General features: G+C 46.6%; 2 protein-coding genes across 2 annotated transcripts; both read right to left on the reverse strand.

The window, feature by feature from the left end:
• Positions 1 to 51: 51 nt before the first annotated feature.
• Positions 52 to 7,259, reverse strand: LOC147230747 (butyrophilin subfamily 3 member A3). The gene is made up of 10 exons (XM_086154252.1): positions 7,110 to 7,259; positions 5,051 to 5,120; positions 4,242 to 4,340; positions 2,488 to 2,589; positions 2,267 to 2,401; positions 2,043 to 2,180; positions 1,911 to 1,962; positions 1,795 to 1,821; positions 1,038 to 1,064; positions 52 to 947 (listed from the first exon to the last, which is right to left on the reverse strand). The coding sequence occupies exons 2-10, from the start codon at positions 5,111 to 5,113 to the stop codon at positions 388 to 390; spliced, it is 1,203 nt and encodes a 400-aa protein (XP_086010378.1). The 5' UTR covers positions 5,114 to 5,120; positions 7,110 to 7,259; the 3' UTR covers positions 52 to 387.
• Positions 7,260 to 9,246: 1,987 nt separating this feature from the next.
• On the reverse strand, positions 9,247 to 17,287 carry LOC147230748 (uncharacterized). The gene is made up of 5 exons (XM_086154492.1): positions 16,995 to 17,287; positions 16,395 to 16,504; positions 14,162 to 14,251; positions 12,256 to 12,426; positions 9,247 to 9,993 (listed from the first exon to the last, which is right to left on the reverse strand). The coding sequence occupies exons 1-5, from the start codon at positions 17,143 to 17,145 to the stop codon at positions 9,853 to 9,855; spliced, it is 663 nt and encodes a 220-aa protein (XP_086010618.1). The 5' UTR covers positions 17,146 to 17,287; the 3' UTR covers positions 9,247 to 9,852.
• Positions 17,288 to 17,530: the final 243 nt, after the last annotated feature.

A 17,530-nucleotide genomic window follows, 5' to 3' on the forward strand; every position in this document is an offset into this window, starting at 1 on the left:
AAGGATGAACGCAACTGTAAGTGGAATCAATCTCATCGACAGACCACGACGTTGCACTTGATTTATTTTTATTGAGTTTAGGCATAAATACATTCTTATTGCACGGTTAATATTGCACAGTAAATCACACCGATGTTGTGGGGTTCCTTTCAAAGGTATGAAAACACATTATGAATGCTGGAGTGGGATAAAGTGAAAGCGACGTTACTGTTACGTGACAGATACATGGAAGCAGCAGCAGGAGCAGCACGGTGGAGCCTTCGAGCAGCACGACGGTGGCTTCTTACAGCGGGATCGGATCGCTCCCGGTGATTATCATATAAGCTACACTTTATAGTGGCGTCTAATGTAGAGTAGATTCTGGAGGAATCGGTGACCGTTGGAAACTCAACCCCATAAACAGGAAACGGGGCAGAGGCATTGGTTCTTAGAAGCCGGGGACTTGATGACCAGATCCTTGACGATCTCCACGGTCCCAAACAGCGGAAAGAGCTTCTCGTTGAATCGCTCGTTGTAGGTGTAAATGTGGAGGCGTCTCTCCACGTCGTAGAAGGACAGCTGGCCCCGGTCGTAGTCGAGGTAAATGCCCACCTTGCGAGGGATGAGCCCCGGCGGCAGGGCGGTGAAGGGCACCGTTAGCGCTTTCAGCTCGGTGCCCCTTTCCAGCCGCAGGGTCAGGTAGCCCGTGTCAGTGTTCAGAGATTTGAAGCCCTTCCTCAGGGCGGACTCCTTGACCACCCCCAGACGCCAGTCTCGCTCGCCGACCTCCACCTCCCAGTATTGGCGGCCGGAGTCAAAGCCCTGCACGCCGACGGCGCACCACCAGCCATCGAAGCGTTGATGGTAGTTGGGAATATCTTTCCTCTCAAAGCCGCAGCGCATCCGTTTGTCGTCGCCGGTGATGAGCAGGTCGGGGTTGGCAGTGTTCAGATCCAGAGTCACCTCCACTGGGGGGAAGAATGTTAAGATTTCATTGTTTACAGAGATGGGTCGGGTAATAATGACATTGCATGAAACTCAAAATGAATACACTGTACCTGCTGCATCTGAAATCCATTCCCACACTGTTGAAAAAACAAAACTTAGTTATTACAACTTGCTGGCGGTAATAACTCCACGACACTCCAATAGAAAACCGTTGTCAATGAACAGTAGCCACATATTTAAGGGCTTTAAGGTCTCTCTTGACAACGATAGAGAAATGCATCGCAATGAATTCATTATGGCTTATTAAGGCTTATTAAATCATTCGCTCCCAGATTTCCTCAATCCAGTTGCTGTGAGCAGAGCTCACAAGCATGGAGAGCTGTATGAGAGGATTTGTGAAATCAAAGAATCCCCAGAAATCCTCATTAAGTTGTAAAAATTCATTACATTAAATAGCTCCTGCAGCCATAACATCACCTATACTATCACATAATAGGAGTTTATATATATATTTACAGCATGCTTTTCATAAAAATGCTGTACAAGTGAGAGTAAGTAAGAGCAGGACAGAACGGAATTGAAATCATTCCCGCATTCATTTTGTGGTCTAGTCCACCTACGACGTTGTCAAGGACGTGGTTCGAAATTTCCACCTAACCTGCTGCCTAAAGCGGCACAAAAGTAAGTCAACAAATGCAAAGTCTGTTAAATGATTGTGAGTTTGTTTTTTTTTTTTACCCCCCCTCACAGCGTGGGGCCATCGTGACGCAAGAATAAGACGCAAGACGAGCAACCAAACAGACCAAAACAACGTTAAAAGCGGTTTCAAAGAACTTTCGTTGTTCCGAAGCGACACAAAGACCCCACCTGGTTGAGGAATGTAAGACATGGCGCCTGAAAAGAGAAAAGAGAAAACCCATGAGAAAGGCCAAGTTATCGGACAAAGAAAAAAAGTCAACTTTGTTCATTGTTTCTCCGAATACCGATTTTCTTTGTCTTCTGCCTCCACATCAGCCACTGCTGGGGTATGTTATCCTGCAGGGAGGAAACAGGCAGCCATGAGACAGAGTGGACAAACCTTTAGAGGTGAGCGGATATGAGAGTAAAATGTTGACCTTATCCGGTTTCTGGAGCATTAAAGTCCACATAACCAGCTCCATGGCTGCCAGCAAATCAGGAGCGCGACCCCAACGCCAGGCCGACTGCAGGTCATCCAGCGCCTTGGCCACAGGCTCTCCGGGCCACACGCTTTGCTGTCAAAACACACACACTAATAACACGGCCGCTTCCACCCGAACGGTACCTTCCGGTCCGCCGAGTCGTCGTTGACGAGTCCCACCTCGGGCTGAGCTCTCAGGTCCTTGATCCAGTCCAGGAGCAGCGCCTTGGCTTGCTGCACGTCCTGCTCGTTTACCGTATCGGGCAGTTTGCCCTCCTCCACCTCCGGCCAGCCGTCGGTCTGCATGGGCCTCTTCTGCGGAGACAAATTTTACGACTTCGGGTCATCCCAGCGGAGAGACCTTCTCCTTATCCGTATCTCACAGACAGCGGAGATATAACCTTGATCTCCAGCATCGAAGCCCATTCCATGATGAAGGCCCAGCAGACAGGGGTGGGCCAGATGTTCTCCAGGTTCCAGATATGCTCGAGGACCGCCGACCTCTGGAGAGACAGAGCAGAGAAGGTTGTAAATACCTCCTTCGGTTATCAAGGCTCGCGAGCAAAGACGAATTTTAAATTACTGTAATGTTCTTCGTTGTTGGCGACCGGTCATTAGTAATAAGCGCTTGATGTCAAAGACCGCAAAAACCAATTACTGTTGCTAAGGCGACAGTGACCTCTGCTGAGCAGCGAAGATCATACACTCTCCTCCGTGCACTACTTTCACTGGCCAGAAAGGCCTTTTATAACAGATGCTTTTAGGTGAAGGTTGGGTTTGACGATAGTGACAAGACACGTCGTGGTTATTTTTGCCAAGTCAGCGTGTCGACATCAACAGCCGATCTTAGTGAGTCTGAACCAGGGATGCAGGTTATTGGATTCCTTGCGAATACATTCAGCGTCCGTTCATCAGCAAATCAGCAACTGTAACATCAGATCTCAGAATGACCTTTTCTCTTTCTAAGCCACTCTTACAGTCTACAAAACAAGGATCATGATATAATGTAAAATACTACAAACACTATATGTACACGTATATACCTACTGAGCGCTGCACTAAACCATACACAGAAAATAAGAATAAGAATAAGAATAAGAACAACTTTATTTATCCAGCAGGAAATTGTGCCAGAGTTTCAAGTAAAACATAACAATAATAAATAATAGTAGGAAATTGTATAAACAGTAAAAAAAAAAAAAAAAAAAGGGGAAAAGAAAACCTGCTGCTGTTACTCGCTCGCACTGTCAAATATCAGTCTGTATCTGTGTGCACTTTATACTTAAACCTCATCATTTGATGTTTACTGTTAATATAACAGTGCGCCTTACTGCTAAATTGCAATTGATTACCATTATTATATTGCTAATTTCATGACACCGTAATTGCGAGAATTCTCAATTCCACAATAAAGCTGACCTACATATATATATATATAAATAATATAAATAATATATGTATTATAAATAATACATATACATAAATAATACATATATATATGTATTATATTTTCAATATTATGTATAGACATTACGATACCGAATGTTATTTGCATGCAAAAATGAAGAGGTCATAAAAAAAGATAGTTGAATCTATAAAAAGTCATTATAGATTAAATTTCAGTTATTATAAGGTTTAAGAATTTCTTATTTGATTTTCTGCTGTGAACAGGTTGAATCTATTTGCTATAACTGGTCTGAAGTCAGCACATTTTTAATGCTAGCGTTTATAAATCATGTTTTAGCATCTGTTAGCCGCCATGAGCTAACGTTATAATAGCATCTTTTAGCTAGTTACTAGGTAATATTGACAACCACTAGTTTAGGGTTAAACCCTCTTTACCATCTCTTGACAACATCTGAGGACAATTTTTGCAACCATGATAAGTTGTAATGTTTCAAAAAGCCATTGCACAGTTTCTCTGGTGTCAGAGATTGCAGAATATACGTTGTTCGGGTTTTATCGACACTTTAGGAAGAGAAGTCTTAAGTACGTCATGATGCGTCAGGACAGATGCGTGTTCGTGCTCTGCATCTGCACGAGTCAGTACTTCATCAGACCTTTGAAGCTGGTTTTCAAAATGCATTTCTGAAACGATGTCGCGTCTCGACCGCATCCGTACATTTGAGTGCAGTGTTTGAGGAAGCGGTTGTACCTGGCACACTCGCCCCAGGTCTCGGGCCAGTTCCACAACAAACAGTTGATCCTCATCCAAAGGCTCGTTCTTGTCCTGCTTTGCTTTCTTTTGTGTCTCCTGTGGAGGAAAGATGCATTTTATTGGGGGACTTTTTTCTTATATTTTGGAAATGCGTCCAGTTTTTCACAGCCTCATTCACACCTACAGACAATTTAGTCTTTGCTTAGCCCGCTGCATGTTTTTAGGACTGTGGAAGGCCCCACTGGTGAACGTGGACTCAGACGGGCCCCGTTTGGAATCTGACGGAGAGGCGTGAGCTGGGAGTGGTCGCCATGACGACAGCGCACCCCATAGCACAGTATCAGTGTCACCATTTGCTTTTAGAAAACGTGAAAATGACGAAAAAAAAGCCCCCCGGTCGCCATATCCTTCTCACATATTCTGAAAATATTCACTTTCTTTTGGTGAAAATGTGTAACTCTTTTCTCCCTCTCAGGCTGGCCCGATAAATGCGTGATATAGATGATTAGTTTTGTAAGTTTGCATGCCAGCTGGCGCTCAACACGTGGTGTTTTCTTCTCAGAGCTTAAAAAAAGTGTCGCAAAGAGCAGAGACGGCCTGTAAAACACAACTATTTGCTACGGCACAAAAGAGGCTGATCAACATGCACTCCGTGGCTGCGTCCACGTCCGTGCAAACAACATCCCGCCTCTCTTTATTCAGGAAAGGAGAGCGGCAACCAGTCGACACATTTTCCCACGCGAAAACATCGCTTTCAAAGAAAAGCCACTGAGAGTGAGAAAGAGACCTCGGGGTAAAAAGCTTACCTTTATCTTGGCCGCCAGGTTCTTGGCCGGCTCCGCCATGAAGTGAAAACACTGCATCATCATGGCTGGTCTGAGGCGATGAAGGACACAAAGAACACCAGAGGTGTCTGCATTCATTTATTACAGGTCAGTGTGTTTGGATGCGGTCGTAAATCTGCTGTGCCGTCCGCCGACGGAGAGCAGTTTTTTATGTTTTACCGCTGTGAAATTCAGTCCCTGCACATCCTGCCAGACGCCACTACTTTCCATATCACATTTCTTTGTGATTAATTGCACGCAGATACTGCAGAAAATTGGGTGATTTGCGTACATTTTCCTTATTTTCTGCTCGTGATTCTCTGACAATTTGAAGTGGTTTGCATTTTATTTCAAATGTATTATTTGGGGATGATTCCAAACTAACAAGTTGGTTATTTCCTGCAAAACATCGATGTCACTTTTTAACCCATTTTAGGGTGATTTCTTGCATAAGAAGTCATTTTTTGATTAGTTTTCAAGTGACTTGTTGCAGATTTTTGTGGGATTCCACGAACATTTTTTTCAGGATATTACAATTAAGAAAATATATATCAAATGAACTTAATGCAAAAAGTATTCTGCAAACAAAATAAATACAATAGTCAAGAAATGTAGCAATAATTCACAGATAAATAAATAAAAAGGGCAGTTTGGAACATGTCATTTATAGCTGTTCATTTTGAGGCCATGGGGGGGGGGGGGCTTTTTCCTGTGCTGTAAAAAGTATTTCAATTGATTTGCTGGAATGAAAAACAGTAAGGAAAGAATGAGTAAAATAATCACCACAATGCAGGACTGAGATCATACAGGATAGGGCCTTAAACTATTAATATCTATTTATTTATTCTATTTTGGGGGATAATATGTAGCCACAGCTATATCATATGTTGATATTTAAATCATCAGCTAAGCACCTGCTATTGCAGTGTAATATGTGGTGTTTTGCAGTGCATTCAGATAAAATGACGTGCTGATGCGCGTCCAATCTTCATGTCCTCGTCATCTTATGTTCCGGTTTCTTTAGAGAACTGTCTGTGTCCTTTGAGGGGAAACAGTGTGACCTGGAACGCCGGCTATTTCCATCCCAAACACCGGCACGCCGTGTACGTCGTTGTCGAAACACAGCTCGGCCGTTCAGACGGAACGTCGGCTGTGCAAATGATTCACGAGCAGGGTTTTCATAAAAAGGCCGAATTATCTGGTGGAGGCACGTTTGTCGTGAGTCGTGTCGGACGGCCGACTGACTTATCATTAACTGGAGCAGAATCAAGTGGCAAAGCAGGCGGTGTGAGGCGTGACAGGCCTGCTCCGGCCAAGGCCGCAGGGCTCCTGGTGTCCTTGGACTCCCCTTTTTTGATTTAGTCTTTTCACGCCGGCATCATGTGCAGGCCTGCCAGCCTCACACACACGCCTATCAGCTCATTGTTTTTGCATGTCTCAACATGATTCCTTGCAGATGGCAGCATCCTCTCTTTCACTCTCTCACACACACACACACACACACACACACACACACACACACACACACACACACACACACACATATATACACGCACACAGACACAACATCCTCCCGTGTGGAGCGAGTGCCTGTCTATTTAACCAAGTCAAGCTGCAGAAACGATTCTGCAATGGGAAGAAGCTTCGGTGCATTTGGTGCAACATCGCTGTAGTAAAACCGAGCCGAACGTCTGATGGAATATTTCTGGAACAATTCCTGCCATTGCACTTGAAGAGAGGGGGGGGGGGGGGGGGGGGGGGGGGGGGGTGCATAATTCATGCCATGGGAAACATGACCGTGCAGCATTGCAGTGCGGATGACTGATCACTGCGCACACAGTAAACACGCGCATTTCACGCAGATCTTGTGAAAGTCGATGTTGGCGTTGACGCATCTCGATAAAGAAATAATGATAATGTATCTGCAGTCTGGGAAAATTAAAAAAAAACGAAAAAAAAAACAGCGGGCCCCGATCATAACAATGTCCCTGCAATGCGTCCTTTAGAAAGAAAAGGAATGTAAAGAGCGAATCCATCCTACCTTCTTCCCCGCAGCCTCGGGCTGCAGTCTTCCTCCCTTTTAGCTTTTCAAACCAGCAGCTGGTGGATCCAGGTGCCCGTCGGAGAGTCTGCTGCAGTCTCTGACCTTGTTTACATACCGGGCTGACGCTCGGCTGTTCGGAGAACTTCGGCGTCTTCCGTCACCGGCGAACACGGACGAGGAGCGCGGCCATGTTGGTGAGGTCAAGATGGCGCCGGAACACGCTGGCTTTTATTATCATCTGACCCAAAAAAGAAGTTTGGAGGAGGAAATAAATCGTTTTTCTCACGGACCCGTCGCTAATATCGATATCACCAAATCACATAAATATAAAAGTTAAAAGTGAACTGGTTGCTGTCGTAGTTGTCGTGTTTATTACCCGCTATCATCCGTAAAATCTGTAGAAGACCTTAAAACACGTGATAGCCTTAACTTTGACACTTTATATTTTATTGTATTTCTTATTTTCCCTCCTTCCTACTATTATCTCTTATTGTTATGTTTTACTTGAAACTCTGGCACAACAATTTCCTTTGGGATACATAAAGTTGTTCTTATCTTATCTTATCTAATCTTATCTTATCTTAAAATGACATGACATAAAATAGGAAAAAAAAATCTCAGCGTTTTGACAGACTAGTTATTAAACACACGACTCCAGGCACATTTTGCTATTCAACTAATAATGACTCCTTTCTTAATCTGAAAATGTCTTTTTCGCAATTTCAGTAGATGCCAATCTGAATTATCATTTTCATCAAATTGAATGTGACACAAAATGAAATAAAATTGTTGTCTTTAATTGAGACAACATTAAAAAGAGCCAGAAGATGACGTTAAATTATACATATGTTTTCTTTATTTTTCAATTTCTTGGCTTTGAAATAGATCCTGTATATATGCTGATGGATTAAAACCAAAATGCTTGAATTGAAAACTTACAGTGGAAAAAAAGATATTATTTCGAATTTATGATATGATATGGCATTGGCTGTCAGGAAGTGATAGTATAAAAAAGCAATACAAGCACAGGGAAATGATGAGGAGTAGTTTGTGTTTATTTTTCTACGCAAGGCGTGAAAGATCACACACCATCTGGCGTCGTGATCATCATACATGGAAGGCAAACGGTGACGAAGCGTCACGCTTTTTAAATTAAAAGTTCAAAACATGTTGCTTTCAGGAGCATCTTTGAAAAAAAGAACAAAACTTGAACAGAACTTGTCGCCGATTTGATACAATTCCTAAAATAGCAAACTTTCATTCCGGCCCTTGCTAGTTAGCTTAGCACCATGGATGTAGCGTCCCATTGCGTCCTAAGCTCATTCAACATCCAGATTGACCAAACACCTGCTAATTCATGCCGTGACTTTTTATTCACCATCCGTCAAAACAACCTGCTTGAAATGTTCTTCCTCACTTCTCACTCCCCTAATTCGAAAGTACAAAACTCAGTACAAACACATTTTTTCCAAACACCTCAGTAAGTGGAGGTTTCATCGTGCAAAACAGGAGTTCAATATGGTTTTCGCAATAGACCGGGAGAAAAATATGTTGAAGTAGCAACTTTGTGATGTAGATTTTCTAAGACATAAGAATTTCTGATGTTTCATGAGGAGCAGGAGCTCTCAGGCCCCTGCAGCTAACGGCCCACGTGCTACGTATTCAAGAGATCTGACAGAAGCAACACTGCAGCAACAGCCTGGTGACAATGACAGCTGGCGAGGCGATCGTGTCGGTGGTCGTTTTGCGGTGATTAATGTGCGACAAGACGTGAGGCGCTGGGATGGATTTCCTCCCGCCACTCTTCTTTACGCGTATGAGCCAAATAGCGCCGGACGCTACGGCGCCCAGCGGCCACCTCTGTCCTACAATTTCTGAAACTAGATACCTTGAATAGATTGTTAAACTTCCTCCGTTCATACTTTCATCCTAAAACCTTTCTATTTTTTCTGCTTTCTGCCCAATCCGACAGTAGTTGTCGACAATCTGCCGGGAAAAAATATTTGTACCTCGGAGCCGTGAGTCGGCCGAAGTGATGACGAGTCACAGCGTCACATGACGGCTTCCACTAAATTTCTTCTTGATGTAAGATTTTCATAAAGTAGCGGTGCAATGAGTCCCAACATGAATATGTTGTTTAAAATGTGTATTTGATGGCTTTTGGCAGCTAACATTCACCTGCTGCATCCAGAGAGGCAAAGGGGCGACACAAATGTTGCACAGTTCCTTTAATACAACGAAGCAGTACGGACTGATTCGGGTGCGTTTACGACATTTCATCGGAAAACAAAAGTTTAAATACGTTTACAAAAGAGATAAAAGATTAAGAATGGCTGAATAAAAGAGGGCAAACCGGAGAACGAAACGGAAACGCTCTCTTACAGAGTTCACGACGCGTAAAGTAAATGGCGGTTCCCTTTTTGGTGTGTTTCATTCTTCATCGTCTTCAAGATGTTCCAGCCACCTTTCACGACAAAATGCCCGGCGGATTGGTTTTCCACACACGGTAAAGGGCACCGTCACCGAGGAGTTTTGTTTTATTCTCAGTCCTAACGGGCATTTCTTTCCCGTTCGGCTGCTCAGCTCCTGATCAACAGCAACTGTCTCGCAACATCGACTTAGTCATGAGGTATCTAGTGTCAAGGATACAATCAGGGTCAGTCTTGCTGTCATATTGGTTTTTTTTTTGGTTATTTCAGCTGGAAAAACCTGCCATCGCAGTGAGTCACATTCACGGGCATCACACCGGCGGGACGAAGCGGCTCCGATCGGGAGCGGCGGCCACCGGCTCGGAGGTCGGGACCTGCAGCTGAGAAGACGGCAGGAAGTCGTACGGCAGCTCCACCGACTGGCGCATACTTTCCTCGTAGGACGGAGGAGGCTGAGGAAAAAACATTGGACACAAGATGAAATGTTAGACTGGTACAGTAACTTACCCGTAACATCCACCGCCGATTACCATGGGTTTCAAAAATCTAATTACCTTCATATCCTGAAGGGCGCATTAATAAGGAACATTTGAGGCCGTTTCCATCCATCACATCCTGAGTCATTTCATCGCGACGGGACGTTCAATAAATGTACCGTCGGATCTGATCGGTAGGATCCCGTTTAGAGGCGGTCACAGTTCAACCCCGAGAACGCTCGGCTTGACGGGAAATAGGTGCTAAGGTGGACAAAAATAGTGATATTTTCTAATGGATACCGAAATCAGATCGGCAGAAACCTTGGAGAAATATTAACGACCTGAATAATTTACATTTGTGTTAAAGGGAGATGGATATTTAGACATGTCACTCAAATAGAAACACCCACCTCAGCGTGGAAAACAACACAGTAAGAGTTCTCAAACAGAAATAATGACATTTTTTAATTTACATGCAGAGCAGGAAGTGAAATCTAAACGCAAGCGTCTCTTAGAAAACGCCATACGTTTTTTACAGGGTGCGAACGGGGCGGCGCAAACGCTTTCCGAACTATATCATGAGGATTTAACATCGAGAAACAGCCATTTATTTGTAAACGGTCAGTTGCGCTTTACGTTTTACAACGTCAACAGTGATTCCATGAATCAAAACGTTGGACAAACTATGTGTTTTTTGTCAGGTTAGGAGAAAATCCAAAATGGGGTGAAACCGAATGAGCGAGAAGAGATCGATGGATTCACCTTCTAATTGTTACGTGATGAGAAGCTTTGAGTTGAAATAGTTTCAAACTTTGCATATTCTTATCTGTGTGACGACAGCGATCTCCTGTCTAATGGACATTTGAGGAACCCTCTCACAAATCATGGCGATTTTACAGCATCTGTATAAATCACACTTTCGTGCTACAATCAGACAAGCCATTAAAGGCAACGGAGGCGTTCGCTGTATCAAAAAAGTTATTTTTCCATCTCGGGGCCTGATATTTATCCCTCCAAACAAGCAGATCACGTTTGTGTTTACGCCGCAAATGAATCCGTCTTAGCATAAACCACCTGGAACATGTTCTGATCCGATCTGGCAGATCACTCTCTTCGACTTAGTTCTCTTATCTTTTAATTGCCTCAGGGATCCGCAGGCGACAGCATCCTGCCCTCTGTTCTACACACTCACACACACACACACACACACACACACTCACACACACACACACACACAGACCAAGCTGTGAACTTTTACTACTATCCTGCCAGCAGCCGCGGGACCAACGGGGGGAAAATAAGAGTTGGTCAGTGAATGGCTACCAGTCTAAATAGGGGTGAGGGAGTTGTCACACTGAGATGATGACTGGATGTACTGTGTGTGTGTGTGTGTGTGTGTGTGTGTGTGTGTGTGCTTCCTGAAAAGATGGGCAGTCATGCTAGGGATTGTTTAATCAAGGGGGGGTAACAAAAAAAAAGTCATCAGAAGCCCCGAGCAGAAAGCAGCGTTGTGTTTGCGCTCGAGATGCTCGCTTTAATTATGTTTGATGTGTTTTTTTTCTCCTTCCTCTGTTTGCTGGTGCGTCGCGCCCGTCAAAGTTCAGCGAAAACATCAACACTGTAAAACCTTGAAACGTGGCCGCCGGGACATTTTAGCGGCATCTTCTTATGAGGCGTCAGATTCATTGGCTGCTTTTATTTATTTATCTGTTTATCTATTTATTGTTGATTTGAGGTGAAATAACAAAATATTTTTCTTTTTTTTTCGTTTTTTAGTCAAACCTTGCTGATTTTGAAGTTCCCTTTTTTTCCTCATTGCGATACCTCATTATTCTAGAAATATCTATTGGTGGAGCACAAAAGGACACTTTCCATAAGAACTATGAGATCTCAAATTGATGTCAAATGTTAATAATGTCTGTAATTTTTGGAATATGTATTGTCTCAAAAGGCTAATACGAATGATATAAAATTCTATTTTTATATCACTGTTGCTTTTAAAATTCTTTTAATATCCTGGATCCATTTGATTCGATCATAATTAGAAGAAGACAGAGCATAACACACATCCCTGAATTATTCAGAGGTTGCATGACACAATGGCCGAAATTTAAAAAAAGGCCAGTTTTTGTTAAAAACATAGCGAAACTAAACTTTACACTCCCAATCCTCCATTATCAAGCCATGTGTTACAATGACACTCCTCGTGACCCGGCGATAACTCTTCATTTACTCTACCTCGGCCACAATGGCCCCATTCAGGCCGAAGCGGTCGGCGATCATCATGTGGATCTGCCTCTGGCGATCCTTCTTACGGACGCTCTCGTAGGAGGGGAGCCTCGGCAGGGCGCCGTCCGGGGCGGGCAACCTGCAGCCGGAGGGCAGGCCGATGAAGAACGGCCCATCTGCCTGCAAACAGAGCCACAAACAGCATTTTACAATATCTTATGTCGCCGGAGCGTTCCGATGATCGTCCAACTTTAGTCCCGGTTCGCCATCGGCTGCCGGCGTTGTCGGCCTCGCGTGATAACACCTTCTGGAAAACACCGCTTTAGGGGATTTGGCTTATTTTGTCTATTGTTTACCCTCTCCGCACAACAACCGCACAACAAGATATCCCAGCGCTCGCTTCGCCGCGCATGATCTGATTTTCGAGATAAAACATCGGAGTGTAATCAAACACTCGCCCCCCGTTTATAATTATCAGCAAATGATCAGCTTCTACTAACAGCTTTTTAAAATGCAAAATCACATTTGCCATTTATCTCGCAACGTAGAATTATCATTATAGCTGTCGGCTAAGTGGTAGATAATGTGACGGTCATTAGGTTCAGTAATGGGAGCGACATAAGACCACGGTCCATAATCATATTATAGCCCTGTTATGTTTATACATTATAAACGTGGCGTTTTGTCAGTTTGTTGCTTCGCCTGAACATTTCTTGCCTCTGCGTCCTCACAAGAGGAAGATCCGCTTTGATTGTGAGTGGAGTTGTCACGTTGTGTCCGTGTGTGCCGAGGGCAACAGACCAATAGAGCAACCTCCCGGTTTAAAAACACGCAGTCGGTTAACCGGAGAGCCTAAATTCCCCGGGGCGAAGCCGGGATGGGATCCAGCGCCCCCGACCCCGAGTGCAGGATAAGCCTCAGATAATGAGTGATGGTCGCTGGTCAAGATGGCCAGGTTTCTCCAACTGCACGCGTGTTATCTGAAGTATCACTTCCTGTTTTCTTTCGACAACTGAATACCAGCATGTGAAAAGCTAAGACACCAGGGTGCAGATGCTCCCTCCGTGCTTCTCGCGGGGACATGAAAAGCCCGGGGAATTAAGAATCGATAGAAGAACATCGGCCAGAATAAAAGGAAAGGTGTACAAGACAGTGGTGAGACCAGCCATGATGTTTGGACTAGAAACTGTTCCAATGACCAAAAGACAGCAGGCAGAACTAGAGGTTGCAGAGATGAAGATGTTGAGGTTCTCTTTGGGAGTGACCAGGATGGAGAGGATCAGGAACAAGTCTATCAGAGGAACAGCACATGTTAGATGTTTTGGAGAGAAGGTCAGAGAAGCCAGACTGAGATGGTTGGGTCATGGACAGAGGAGGGATAGTGAATATATTGGTAGACGGATGCTGGAATTGGAGCTGCCAGGCAGGAGGTCTGGAGGAAGACCAAAGAGAAGATTTATGGACGTCGTGAGAGAAGATATGAAGGTAGTTGGTGTGAGAGAGGAGGATCCAGAGAATAGGGTTAGATGGAGAAGGTTGACTCGCTGTGGCGACACCTGAAGGGAAAAGCCGAAAGAAGAAGAAGATCAGAGAGCGCAAATATTCCATGACGGGATTGGAAAAAAAATGTCAATATGTTATAATGATGATAACACTGCACGGCCCTGCTAGAACTAGAAGCCCATGTCGGGAAGAATCTATACCGGACGGGTCGGTAACTCTGAGAAAAAACAAAATGTATGGAGCTAAATCTGCTGAGTGTGAGTTTTCCCTGAGTATCTACTGCAGCAGTGGAGAGGGAGCTCAGGAAAGCGTTCTATCTTTCGCGAGAGATGGCGAGGTTGCACGGCGTGTCAAACCTGCGGCAGGAATGGCTGTTCTGACCCGGACAGAGGAGGACCCGCCAGCCTCTCACCTGAGCGCCGCTGTCCTCTGCGCGACTCCGCTCCGGACGAGGGGATGCGACCAGCGTCTGCCTGCTGCTGTAGTACTGAGGCGGGGCGTCCTGCGAAACAAGCGGTCGACGGCTGTAAAAACCGCCAGGCCTCAGAGGATGACGCGCATTTTTCACGTCGCGCGTTGACTACGCGGCGCAATTAGTCAGATAGCAGTTAATTTCAGCTTAACTGACCAATTTTCATGCCTTGTTTAACCGCTGTAGACACGGGGACGGTTCATCGTACCATAAATCACCTCATCAATAAGACGACCACCCTCCGATTTCCGTGCCTCCTCCCATTTACAACCTCTTTTACAACAAGACCTGTCAGCCGCTCACTGTATGAGGTGTCGGCGTCCCAGAAAAAAAAAGGCCGCTCAGAAAAGTAGGTAATTGTCTCGGGGACTAAATGAGTTTCCTTTGTTCGGGGGAACAATGCGGCGTCCCACGGTGTCACCGGGATCCCCGGGCAACAAACCGCACGGTGTGGTCTTTTCACAATCCCTCCTCTTGTCTTGTACGTGCGCTCCTAACGAGCACGCTCCGCCACGCATTACAAGCCACCGCCTCGTCCGGGACCGAATCACGGCCGCGGCTGAGACTCCGGTCCGGCGTGAGGATAAACGACGCTACGAGCGCAGCGGCGGCCTTTTCTGGCACGGCGGCTTCTGATTTATTAAAATGATCATTTCCCACGTCGCTTTTAAACAATGACATCACTCGCGAGGGTCGCCGCACCCCGACGACCTTTGCCACGGCCTCGGCGTCATTTCGAGGACGGAGACGTCACTGGGAAGGTGAGGTCAAAGGTCGCTCCTCTCGCCGGTTTGTACTTTTAAGGAAGGAAAAAGAGAAAAAAAAAAAAATCAGGAAAGAGCAAAATGGAGAGTAGTCCTTTTGTCCCCCCGCTATTGAATCGGTCAGTGTGAAAAAGCACAACCGTGTAAAATCAGCGCTGAAATCGGGGGGAGGATCCCAAGGATCCCAGCGGCGGCGAGCCTTTTTCACCAGCGCAACCTAAAGGAGCCCCTTTGTCCCCTTGTGTCCCCGACACCCCCAGCCGGGTCCGTCCACTATTCATGGTGCAAAATCAAGCAGGGAAAGGTATGCGAGTGTGACGTCGCAGGACCAGAAACCTTCGCGTCTGTGTAGGTTTTGTCCAGATGGCCGAACGACGCTCAATTTCACAGCGCTTTCTTTTTCCCGCCGCCGTTCGGTTTTGAATAGATAAACCGTTCGGACGGCTTCTTTTGGAAGGAAACAAACCCCGCCGGCGACCCTCCGCGCCGGGACGCCGTTACGAGCCGAGGTCGGCGCGGTGGGTTTGTGGCGGCGAGACGCTCCGTTAGTTCCTCAAGTGTGGTTTGCGACACAGAGATAAAGCTCAAACTTCGGCCGAAGCGGCGAGACCCCGGTCGGGAAGGAAGAAGCGCCGCCAACGACCAACGGCCGTGTTAAAATGTCCTCTTCCTGCGCCGCCACCTGCGGCTTTACATATTCAAACCTTTATCTCCGATATGGAGCCGGATGTGCCTTGATGAGCGGCGATAAGCGCTTCAGCTCCCGACAATGTTTGATTGTGAGCCACGTCGCCGCTCCGAAAAGCTGGCCCACCCCTTCCTCTTCAAAACTGGGTCACGTTTCAGCTCACCTGCCACGGAAGTTTCAATCGGAACTTGAATTTGTCCTCTTTAGCGGACGGGATACACTTAGATGTCGATTTGTGGCCTTTTTAAGTGCATTGTGCGACGCTTTCCCGAACACGTCCGCGTCGGATCGGATCATTTCCCACGGAAAGCGCAAAAAAAAAAAAAAAAAACCCCACTCGGGCTTTTTTCTCTTCCCCCCGAGGCCGTCGATTATATCGGCGCCGCTTCTCCGTAGCTGTTGGAAGTTCCGATTTTTCCCATTCCGTGAGAGTTCCGGTGGCGCTCGGACAGATTTCCGGAGGGGATCTGATTCAACCGCGGCGAATCCATTCCCTCGTATGAAGTATATTCTTGTTCTTTTCCCGCGACCGTGCAAACTGAGTTTGGCGGCGCCGGACGGCCCCGCGGCGGGACAAGTCCTGTCGGGGGAACCTGCGCCGCGTCGGGACGGAAAACCAAACAAACGGGTCACTCTGAAAGGAAAAGCTCAGCACAAAAGGGGGGACGGTTGTTGTTTTTCCTTCTTTTTGTGTTGTTTTGTCCCCCCAAGGGCTTCTTACCGTGTCTGTGTGCGGCCCTTGATAGGAGCCCAGTCTGCAGCAGTGCCGGTCCTTGCGGTAAATGACGGACAGCAGCACCACAATGATGACAAAGAACACCAGAGAGGAAACTGTGTGTGAGCAGCAGACAGAGAGGAGGGGGGTTGTTAACTTCTCAATCTTGCGCGCAGGTTTACGCGCACAAACGTTACTTTAAAATGGCAAAAAAGTCAAATCACAACAGCTTGGTGTTTACAATAACACACACACACACACACAACTTGATCGACAGCTTTTCCCTCCGCGTTGCCTGCTATCCAGGTGTGCACCTGTGTGTCGGGTGAAGCCTCGCTTTTAAGGTCAGGGATGTTTTCACACCAACGCCATCGTTGGCTGAGGCTGCGTTTTTGTGACTTTGGGCGCTGAAAAATAAAACCCCCTTCCTTTTTCCTCCTTCCTCTGCTGAGGGAAGAAGATCCTCCGCAGAAACTCCGCTCGCAGCGCAGCGCGACGCCACGGAGAGAAATAAAAATCTCACAATCCACGACGGATGAAGGGGGATTGAAAGGGTAGAGCTGAGCTCTTATTTGTCCACGTCCACGGTAAAATGCGTGTACTTACAAGACGCGACGACCACGGTGAGTTGTTCCGACGTCAGCTGAGCGGGGGGGGCGGTGGGGGTCGCGGCCGTGGACGTCTCCGCCGCGTAAAGCGCCACTTTCCCCCTGGCTGATCCTCCCGGGCTCTCCAGCTTCAGCGCCAACGCTTTCATGGTTGACGCGAAAAAAATCCAAAACAACGCCAAACGGCGCGAACGGAAGGGCGTGGGGCGGCGTGGGGCGGCGTGGGGACGGGGGTTGACAGTCCACACGCGTCCCGCGAGTGGGATCTCCCGGGGAGGGTAAACACTCCGCCTTTATGAGCCGGCGGAAAGCGCACTGACGTCCGCGGCGCGCCGACGTGACGTGACGTGGACCGCACATCCGAGGCGGCGACAGCAAGGACGGACCTTTTTTCGGGGGGGGGGGGGGGGGGTCCCACGCGAGAAAAGTGCGCGAAGTGGACGCTTCAGACTTGGAAAAAAAGAAGGGCAAAAAGTCGTCCACGAGTTGCGCTCCTTTCCCGCCGCGGCCAAACGGCTTCCAGACCGGCGGCGC

This window comes from Fistularia commersonii, chromosome 10 (genome assembly GCF_037954325.1).
Source record: "Fistularia commersonii isolate RoL2024-O1a breed Wild chromosome 10, RoL_Fcom_v1.0, whole genome shotgun sequence".
Taxonomy (NCBI): Eukaryota; Metazoa; Chordata; class Actinopteri; order Syngnathiformes; family Fistulariidae; genus Fistularia; species Fistularia commersonii.